Consider the following 10,802-nt stretch of genomic DNA (forward strand, 5'->3'; position numbering starts at 1 on the left):
TCTTCTGCAGAATTATACGAAAATGTCCTTTGGATCTATTCATTTCTCACTCGGACCAAAATATTCTCGCAACAAATGAGCAAGAGAAAAATAGAAAATAGCATAGTGGCATTACTTTTTGAGACCATAACCACAAGGTTTGTTTATAGTTAATAGACGTGATTTGAGTATGATGGTTACTATGAAATCATGTGAACCACGAAATTAGACCAAGTAATGTTCATGCAAATTGTCGCAATAAACGTTGTCACTTTTGGATTACATACATGTTATTGATGTTGCTTCGCTCCAGTTTAATCCGAAAACCAAATTGAACCAGCCTTGACTAGTATGGTTTCTAATTTTATATGGTGAATCGTCAATGACTTGACCATTATACCACAAATTGTTCACATGGTATGTTTTCCTAAAATAATAGTTATATTACTTAAAGTTTCTTTAAATTTTGAAAAAAAAAAAAAACAAGGTTGGCCCGGATCTCGGGTTGCTTTGGAATTAACCGGTTCGGTTTCAAGCCCGTTTCTAAGAGAACCGAACCATAGGGTAAGTTTCAAGTTCTTGATCTGAAATCTACCCATCTTGAAACGAATCACTCCCGTCGCTCATAAGGTGCAATCTTATTATTTCAAGAGGACAAAAGATTCTTCTTTTTCATGGTGGCGCCACCATGTTCTCATTTTCCACACATGCTTCATTTGTGGGGGGTACGTAGACCGAATTTGGTTCATAGTTTTAGACAACCTAATCCTAATCTTAGAAGATTGGAGTCCCATCGGCCACGTGAACAAGCAGGAAATTTACAAAAGCAGGAAATTTACAAATATTTGACTTCCGAGGGTGGCGACGGACATCCTTTTGAATTTTATGCTGGGTGGATGCGAGACAAGATGTGGTTCTAACTTTCCACGTACACTTATTTACATGTATTCTTAGTATCGTTAAGAATAAGATTAATATCACGAAAAATCTCAAATTGATATATCTGTGATAAATTTATTCCGAATTAATTTTTTGATAATAAGAAACCCAAAATTGGTACACTTGTGGCAATTTTATCCTCAATTAGTTTCCGTTAAATTTTACTGTTAAATTTCTGAGTTGGATGACACGTCGCAGTTGATGAGTATACCAATTTGGGGTTTTGCCCTCCAGTACCATTTTGTTATTTTTCATGAAATTAATCCAATTTAACATAGGGTAAGTTTGTCACAAGTATACCAGTTTGAAATTTTTGGTGCTTAGAAAATTAGTTTGAGGTAAATTTATCACAAGTATATCGGTTTGGAGTTTTTCGTGATATTAACCCTTATGAATACAAAGCAACTCTTTCATGCCCTCCAATTCTTGAATTAGATTGCTATGAATATGGATATGAACACCTCAAGTTAGAGAGGATGTAGCATCATCACTTGTTGAATCCTAAAATTGTCGTAGAAGTCATTGCCAACGTCGACGATGAAGGCGGGATCAAGTGAAGAGAAGAGAGAGAGAGAGGGCTCGGGGGACAGGGAGAGAGGCACGAGAGAAGCACGCATACGCAAGCATACACAAACAAACACGCACGTGGCGAGGGAGATGGAGGTAGCGAGGGCGGCGGCGAGGGCGCTACGACGGTACGGTGAGCAACAGTCTTAAAGGGGGGAGTGGTGGTTTAGTGAGAGGAGGAGATGTTCAGTTTGGCAAATACCTGAATAGTTACTGTAGACAAATGGCAGACATCTACCCTTGTGTTTAAACTAGGGACAGGACATAGCAACATACAATGACACCCCCATGATCAAAACTTGTGTTTTTGTTCCTTGATTTTTCTTGATTTTATTAAGTTGAAAAATGGAAAAAAAAAACCAATTGCAAAGAAGGAAAGGATAAGAAGTTGAAGAAGGACACCACTTGACAAAATTGAACCATGATGATATTCATAAAAAATAAATGAGAAAAAAGCTTCAAGATGTGGCCACCAAGTATGGCTCCCAAGTTGACAACCTTCTATTTTCAGGCTCTCTTTTCTTGCACCTTCCACTTCTCTGAAAGATTCCCGTGACATCACCAGAGTCATCATCTCTCTTATCGTTACCGTCAACTTCCTCTTCCTCAAAGACACCGTTTTCTCCCCAATCCTTTTCATCATCTTCCATCTTGTCATCATCGAGTGTTCTCTCCTCATCGTCCATAGAATCAACGCATGATGAAGTGGGTTCTCTCAGGAAACATAGCCGAAGCCGGCCGTCGCTCCTTTCGGCTCGAAAATGAGGGTAACTCGACGGGGTCTCAACGGCTTCGATAACCAACCTTCCATCTTCTCTGTGAGGCCTAAGTTGGAGGGACTTCGCCCCGCTAATAGTAGTTAGCGGAGGTGGAAAACTGCGGCGCATCGGTTCCTTAGCCCCGACGTGTTCATGGGGCTTGAGCGAATTCCGATCCGACCTTGACCCGTCGGTCAGAACAGACGGTAGAACCGTGCTTTCGCTGACATGGTCGACAATACCAGTCTCATTCCCTAGATCCTCAGTGCACATCTCCAAGCTTTTCTCGTGGAGTGATATCGAAGAAAGACTCTTTGTCAAAGGAGGGACATAGGCAAAATCTTGCTTGTTGACTGGCGAGATGGGATTGGCAAGAAAGTTTCGGGTCATCTTGGGGTTTTCATTTTGCACTTCAGACCCTTTGCTGGATTTACCCAAGAGGCTACTCTTTGAGGGCACATCTAAGAACTGAGAGAAGTGAGCAGGACTCGGCGAAGTCAGTTTGAGCCTTATAGACACCGGCTCTATGATTTGGGGTTCCAGACACGACTGCAAACCTTGGCACACAATGGTTGCCATGACAGATGAAGGAACCAAGAGGAAGAGGCGCAAAGCTTGGAAATTTCAGTGGAGATAGCTGAGGTTTTGAGGTTGGGCCTTGAGGATTAAGGACTATGGAGAGGGAAGAAGACAGAGCAGGTGAGGTTGGGCAATGGGAGATGAGATGAGATGAGGAGGAGGGTGGGAGGGTGTGAATTTGTAGTGTGCCATGAAGGGGGTTGAGACTGAGAGGGAGAGGCTTGAAGAGGAGGAGCTCCTCACACCACTTGAAAATATATAACTCTTGATCGGCCACACAACACAAGAGGACAGGCAATAAATATAATACAAAAGCTAGGCCCTCTGTAGCAAAACAGATGCAAGGATCCTTCCTTGCTGAATCTGAATATGCTTTAGTTTTGGACTAGTCCAGTTTGGACTCGGAATTTCTCAGTAAAATATCCGCTTGCTATCGACCCGGTGAAACTCGGTCCAACCCCATTGACAGCGCACGGTTAACCGCTCCGAAAAGCGCTCGAAATCATCGTTTTCCACGAGTTGATCCGACTTCGCATGGGTACCCTTTGTTACTTTGAGAAACACAAAAGGGCATTGAGAGAAAACAAGCGTCTTTGACGATGTTTCCTCACGGACGGAAAGCCCCTGTTTTCCAGCCTTATGTTACTCATTTTGCTTGCGGTCAAAACCCGGAAGCTCTTGCATTTTTTGGGCTTTAAAAACAGTTGCCAACCGATCCATCCCCCACCGACCGAAATCAATGCGTCGACCGGTCATCGAGTCTCAACGCGGAGCGGCAGATGAAGGCTGGACGCTCGTCCCGACGGCTTTGGTTGTACTGGCACATATGGATATGGTTGTGCCCTGGTCAAACCCCGTGAACTGTTGTACCTTGTGTAATTTTTCCTCTTTTTTTTTGGTAATTTTTTTAATTTATATGTTTTCTAATATATGTTTCGATGCAACGACGGGGCTTAAACCGATGGTGTGTCGGAAGCCCCGAGGACGCGATTGACGCGGGTTCTCTATCTGTAAATGTGTTTCAATTCGTGTCTTGCAAGTAATGTCTTGAATGCACCGTTCTTGACCTTTAATTTGTAAAAAAGTAGCGGACATGGAAGGACGAATTTCCAGTTAGAAATTTAGATGGGTTAAGTTGTAAAGTATAATACTTGTCTTTTTTTTAAAAAAATTAGATTTTAGGAACGTTTCTAATTTGATTTCTCAAACGCTGGATGTATGATATAGCTTAAACATTTGGAATTTTGGATCCACTATTGAACACTTAACTTCAAAATGAATATAAATACCCAACACAACTAATTGAATTTAAATGTAAACGAGAAGCTCCAGCATCAAATTTATAATAATGTTAGTATCCTTTCGAGGACAAATCATTGAGGTGCTATATCCCTGCTAGTCCTCCTCTTTCCATCCACGGATATAGTGCGGAATCTTTTACAAATCAGCACGAATATATTATATCAAGCAAAGCATTCATGATCTGATCATTTGGAGGTTTCTTTTTCCCCTCAAATTGATTTTCTTCAATCTTAATGTAAATCAAATTGTTTGCGTTCAACTTCCACCGTGATTATAGGAGGGTGATATCTCTATGTATATTGTGTGAAGTATCAATGAAAGGGGTGCACATCATTGACTCAATTCTTGTTTATCTATATATCCAATCCATATTTTACTAATGACCAAGGTTCCAAATGGATTCAGGATAGAATCGGGAATCAGAGGGATCAGTCTAAACCAATCCTCTTTTTCAATATGGAATTTGACTCGGGTCAAACTATTGGTCTTAATTATTTTCTCTGTTTGGGCCGACCTAGGTTGCAGGCCTCAACTTGGAGCCCAAAATAGCCTTGGAACCCGAAACCTCCGTAAAGTCTCGCTTGCATTAATTGGACTAGAATAATAGGAATCGGAATATATAATAACAAGGAATCAAAATGATAATTAATTCTTGAATTATCACGTTTGGTAAGTCTTGGAATAAGAATGTAACATATTTACGATTTAAATATTGAGGTTGTAATTTACCATAAATATAAGCAAAGTGAATAGAGTCATACATGTATCTACCATATCACGTTTTCTTCATATAGAAGTTGTCGAATTCGAAACTTAATTATTGGTCCAATTTAATGTCACCTTTCAAATCCATTTATTTCCATTCCTTTCCTTTCATTCCCACCCCCTCCTATGTTAAAGGATTCATTTCGAACTTTCAATATCCACTCCCTTTTTCATTCCGAGTGACCAAACGTTAATTAGAAATGATTGATGATTCTATTAAGGGAAAATTACCAAACAATCCTAAACATATTGTAATTGTGCCAATTCAGTCCATTCGGCCAATTTTGGCTAGCCGGCACTGACATGATGCCGGTTGTCCAGCCAACTCTTACGTGGCAATTTTTTAAATATTTTTATTTTTTCTTTTATTTTTCTCTTTTTTTTTCTTTTTTTTCCCTCCCTTCATCTTCAACCTCTAATCGATTGTCGGTTCCGGCGATTGGCCAGATGCAGGGGCCGGCAAGGTTCGACTTTGCTGTCGCTGGGCGAGGTTGACCTTGCCAGTTGCCGGCGAGCTTGTCCTTGCCATGCTTGGGCAAGGCTGTCCTCACCGTCACTCACGAGGTTGAGCCTCGCCCTCACCAACGGTAACTGGCTAGAGGTTGAAGATGAAGGGAGGAAAAAAAAGTGAAAGAAAAGAAAAAATAATGAAAAATATTTTAAAAATTGTCACGTCAACGTTGACCAGACAGCCGGATGGGCTGAATTGGCACAAAAAGAAAAGGTTTAGGACTGAATTGACACGGTTGCAATAGAAAATGACTGTTTTGGTAATTTTCCTTCTATTCGCGCTCCTTTACTTCCATTCCGTCTCACTCGGGATTTTCACCCCAAAAAAGTGAAAATCTCTCACCAAAAGGTTTGTTTTTGGTTTTTTATGGTAATGAGTCATGTGTTGATCACGAGAAATAAATTCTTGAATTTAAAATGCAAAGAAAGTAAGTCTGCATTGAACGAAATAAATGGAAAGTTAAACCTCATTGATTGGGGTAAATGCATTGAAAGTCATAAAATTTGTCACAAAAATGCGATCTAGTTCTAAAACTTTCAAAAAGTACCATCAAGTCCAAAATTTATCACGAAAGTACAATTGATTCTTAAAAACTTTTAAAAAGTGCAATCAAGTCATAAAACTTGTCATAAAAGTGTAATTGAGTCCTAAAACTTTCAAAAAGTGCAATCAAGTCCTAAAAATTTCATGCAAATCGTCGCGATAAATGTTCCCACACTTGGATTACAGACACGTTATTGCGGTCACTCACTCAGGTTCAATCCAGGAACAGAATCAAATCAACCTTGACTAGTATAGTTTCCAATTTTATATTGTAAATCGCCAATGCCTTAACTACCACACATGGTATGTTTTCTTAAAATAGTAGTTCTATTAACTAAAGTGTGTTTAAAATTTAAAGGAGAAAAAAGGTTGGCCCGGTTCTTGGGTTGCTTTGGAACCAGCCGATTCGATTCCAAATCGGTTCTTAAGAGAACCAATAACCGAATTATAGAATTTGTTCTAGCTTCTTGATCCGAAACCTACTTACCCTAAAACAAATGATCCCTATTACTCATCGAGATTATTTTAAGGGAATAAGTACACTGAAAGTCTTAAAACTCGTTACGAAAATGTAATAAAGTTCTAAAACTTTCAAAAGTGAAATCAAGTCCTAAAACTAGTCACGAAAGTGCAATCGAGTCCTAAAATTTTCGAAAAGTGCAATCAAGTCCTAAGAATAATTTCTATAAGTAATCATTTCATTAATTTATAAATTGAACATAATTCAAATTATTTCAAATTCTATAAACTATATAAAAATATTAATTAATTTAGATAAATATTATTTATACATCACGCATTCTGAATCAAGTAAAGACTATGGGTTTGCAGCAAGTCACCAATACATCCATCCATTTCATTAGAGATTGATGATCTTTAACAATACTTTCTAAGGGATAGTTAGCACAAGATGGTAAACAACAAAGTTTTTTTTTTTTTTGATAACTCAGGAACCCTCCGCATGGCCGACAGCCGGAGGGGTAAACCTGGGGTGACGCTAGCGCAGGACCCACCACCACGGCGCCACACTTAAGAATCCCTAACGACAACAAAGTTTGATTTTGGAAAAATACAAGTTTTAGGACTTGATTACACTTTTTGAAAAAAAATTTAGAATTTGATTGCACTTTTGTAACGAGTTTTAGGATTTGATTACACTCTTTGAAAGTTTTAAAATTTCATTGCACTCTCGTGACGAGTTCTAAAATTTCGAGTGCATTTTTCCCCATTTCATGAGGACAAAAGATTATTCTTTTTCATGATGGCGCCACCATGTTTTCATTTTCCCCACATGCTTCATATGTGGGTGGTACGTAGACCGAATTTGGTTCATAGTTTTAGACAACCTAATCCAAATATTAGAAGACTGGAGTGGCATCGGCCACGTCGAACAAGCAGGAAATTTACAAAAGCAGAAAATCGAGGAATATTTGACCTTTCTGAGGGTGGCACCGGACGTCCTTTTAAATTTATGTTTGGTGGATGCGAGACAAGATGTGGTTTTAACTTTCCACGGCCACGTATTTGTACGTAATTTTCAGTCTCGTTATGGATACAAAGCAACTCTTTCGGAAAAATTATCGAAAATTTTTTAAAAAGGTGGCCAATTCAATTTCCAATTTTTTAATTGTATCAATTTAGTACTAAACATTTTAACGATCTTCCAATTTAATGCTAAACCTTTTTATGATTTGTCAATGTAGTTCTTCCGGCCAATTATCCAAACAATCGGTTTAGAACTAAAATGACAAATTTTCAAAATGGTTAGGACTAAATGGACACATTTAAAAGGTTTCAAACTAAATTGACAAATCGTCAAAATGTTTAGGACTAAATTGGTATAACTAAAAGGTTTATGACTAAATTGATTGCCGTATAATAGATTTATGACAATTATCCAAAGTCTTTCATGCCCTTCAACTCTCAAATTAGGTTGCTCTATACATGGATATAAACACCTCAATTTAGAGAGGATGTAGCATAATCACTCGTGGAATAGGTGGTCTATGTTCACTTACCACCGTAGATATCCAATATAAAAATTGTTGTAGAAACCCTTGCCAACGGTGACGATGAAAGCCGGAAGCTCTAGGGAGGGCGAAGAGAGGCACGAGAGACGCGTGCGCATACGCAAGCGTACACAAACAAACACACACACGTGGGGAGGGAGATGGGGGCGGCGAGGGCGGCTGCGATTTTACGGCAGGCAACGGTCTTAAGGGGAGAGAGCGGTGGTTTAGTGAGGGAAGGAGAAGTTTAGTTTGGCAGACATCTACTCGTGTAAACTTAGGGACAGGAGATTGGTAACAAAGAATGGCATCCCCTTGATTAAAACATGTGTTTGTGTTTCCTTGATTTTTCTTGATTTTATCAAGTTAGGAAAACCAAAAAAAAGAAAAAAAACCATTGCAAAGAAGGAATGGATAAGAAGGACAACACTATACAAAATTGAAGCATGATATTCATTATAAAGAAAAGAGAGAGAAAAAGCTTCAAGATGTGGCCACCCAGAGTGGCTCCCAAGTCAACAACCTTCTATTTTCAGGCCCTCTTTCCTTGCATCCTCCACATCTCGGAGAGATGCCCTTGACATCACCAGAGGCATCATCTCTCTCATCATTTTCATCACCATCTGCTTCTTCTTCCTCGAAGACACGGCTTTCTTCCCACTCCTTTTCATCGTCTTCCATCGTGTGGTCGTCGAACATTCTTCTTCATCATCTACAGAATCACCGCATGACGAAGTGGGTTCTCCCAGGAAACATAGCTGGAGCCAGCCGTCGCTCCTTTCGGCTCGAAAGTGAGGGTAACACGGCGGTGTCTCAATGGCTTCGATGACCAACCTTCCGTCTTCTCTGTGAGGCCTAACTTGGAGGGACTTCACCCCTCTAATAGTAGTCAGCGGAGGCGGAAAGCCACGACGCGTCGGTTCCTTGGCCCCGGCATGTTCACGGGGTTTAGGCAAATTCCGATCGTACCTCGATCCATCGGTCAGAACGGACAGTAAAACCATGCTTTCGCTAACATGGCCAACAATACCAGTCTCATTACCTAGATCCTCAGTGCACATCTCCAAGCTTCGCTCGCGGAGTGATATCGAAGAAGGACTCTTTGTCAATGGAGGGACATAGGCAAAATCTTGCTTGTTGAAATTGCTCGTCATCTTGGGGGTCTCGTTTTGCACTTCAGACCCTTTGCTGGAGTTACCCAAAAGGCTACTCTTTGAGGGCACATCTAAGAACTGAGAGAACAGAGGAGGACTTGGTGAAGTCAATTTGAGCCTTAGAGACACTGGCTCCACGATTCGGGACTCCAGACATGACTGCAAACCTTGGCACACAACGGTTGCCATATCAGAAGAAGGAACCAAAGAGGAAGAGGGGTACAAAATATTTGGAAATCTCAGCAGAGGTAGCTGAAGTTTTGAGGTTGGGTGTTGAGGATTAAAGACTATGGAGAGGGAGGAAGATGGAGCAGGTGAGGCTGGGCAATGGGAGATGAGATGAGGAGGAGGAGATGGGAGGGTGTGAATTTGTAGTGTGTCATGAAGGGGGTGGAGACTGAGAGGGAGAGGCTTGAAGAGGAGGAGCTCCTCACACCACTCGAAAATATATAACCCTTGAGCGGCCACACAACACAAAAGGACAGGCAACAACATAACAAAAAGCTTTTTGTCATAGGAGGAATTATAGGTGGAGGAGGAGGAGAGTGAGGGAGGAGTGATACGGCGGATAGAAGGTGGTGGTAATCGGTTGTTGTTTGTGAGTAGTAGGGAGGGGTGTGGGAGAGCTCTAGATTTGCTGGTGTTGTTCCGGCCTTGTGACCTCTTCTTGATTTTGGCACTTGCATCCGTTAGTTTAGAGAACATTTTTGGGGTGGTTCCTATCATGTTTGCGGCTAATATAGTCGTTGATACTTGAGATCGAGATCGTGCAATGCTCTCTCGACCTGATGCGATGCTTGATTCGCTCGCCCTATGGTCAAGTCGTCTGAATTTGATCGGATCCGGCCTTATTCGTCCATTTCTTGGCGGTGAAGATACAGAGGAGTGATGATGCCGTATATGCAATTTGACGATTTCTCGATCTAATGGTGGATATCCGTGTTAGAGATAGCAAGTATCACCTAGAGGGGGTGAATAGGTGATTTGAGTGATTTTGAAGAATTTAAAGCGGAAACGATTTATAATCAGTAAAGTCTGAACAATGTTTAGATTCTGAATGTGCTAGTGTGCAGTGTAAACTAGGGGTGAGCATGGTCCGGGTTGGGCCGGTCCACCCCCTAACCCTAGGACCAACCCGCACAGCGTTGGTCCTCAATTTTGGGATCGAGGACCGCCCGTCGGTTCCATGGACCCGCCCGAGAACCGGACCGCCGGTCCGGTCCGGTTCCCGGGTGGGTCCATGGAACCGGTCCCACCAAGTTTTCCTAGAAAAATAAAAAAAAAATATGTGGACCAACATCAGATCAACGGAACAAAAAGAAAAGAACATAACTTTTCATACAATTCATATACTATGATCGGTTCTGTTAACCACATCATCCATAAATCAAGTGGGTACCCATCAAATGAGTGTCCAGAGATAAGAGAGCAGAGAGTTTTGAGTGTCTAGTTACGTTTTTCTTTTTTTTTTTGGTCAGATTTTTTTAATTAAAATTTTAAAAAATAAATATATTATTATTATATTACCGGTCCGGTCCGGGTGGGCGGGTGGGAGGTTCCACATTGGGAACCGGGAACTGGACCGATACCCACCGGTTCCAAAAAATTGGAATCGGGAACCGGACCGGTCCCCTTGGGAACCACCGGTTCCGGTCCGGTCCCGGGCGGTCCTGGGCGGTCCTGGGTTTTTTGCACA

General features: G+C 41.1%; 2 protein-coding genes across 2 annotated transcripts; both read right to left on the reverse strand.

Moving 5' to 3' along the window:
• Nucleotides 1-1,890: 1,890 nt before the first annotated feature.
• Nucleotides 1,891-3,310, reverse strand: LOC115688713 (protein FANTASTIC FOUR 3-like). The gene has a single exon (XM_030614623.2). The coding sequence runs from the start codon at nucleotides 2,820-2,822 to the stop codon at nucleotides 1,944-1,946; it is 879 nt and encodes a 292-aa protein (XP_030470483.1). The 5' UTR covers nucleotides 2,823-3,310; the 3' UTR covers nucleotides 1,891-1,943.
• Nucleotides 3,311-8,367: 5,057 nt separating this feature from the next.
• LOC130140271 (protein FANTASTIC FOUR 3-like) lies at nucleotides 8,368-9,530 on the reverse strand. Its single transcript, XM_056319274.1, has one exon. The coding sequence runs from the start codon at nucleotides 9,293-9,295 to the stop codon at nucleotides 8,468-8,470; it is 828 nt and encodes a 275-aa protein (XP_056175249.1). The 5' UTR covers nucleotides 9,296-9,530; the 3' UTR covers nucleotides 8,368-8,467.
• Between the last annotated feature and the right edge of the window lie 1,272 nt (nucleotides 9,531-10,802).

Source organism: Syzygium oleosum, unplaced genomic scaffold, assembly GCF_021117445.2.
Source record: "Syzygium oleosum isolate NSW1041296 unplaced genomic scaffold, Sole_v2.1 Sole_v2.17, whole genome shotgun sequence".
NCBI classification, from domain to species: Eukaryota; Viridiplantae; Streptophyta; class Magnoliopsida; order Myrtales; family Myrtaceae; genus Syzygium; species Syzygium oleosum.

Bases quoted from the DNA above. Each gene is read 5' to 3' on its own strand.
- LOC115688713 (XM_030614623.2), bottom strand. From the start codon at position 2,822: ATGGCAACCATTGTGTGCCAAGGTTTGCAGTCGTGTCTGGAACCCCAA.
- LOC130140271 (XM_056319274.1), bottom strand. From the start codon at position 9,295: ATGGCAACCGTTGTGTGCCAAGGTTTGCAGTCATGTCTGGAGTCCCGA.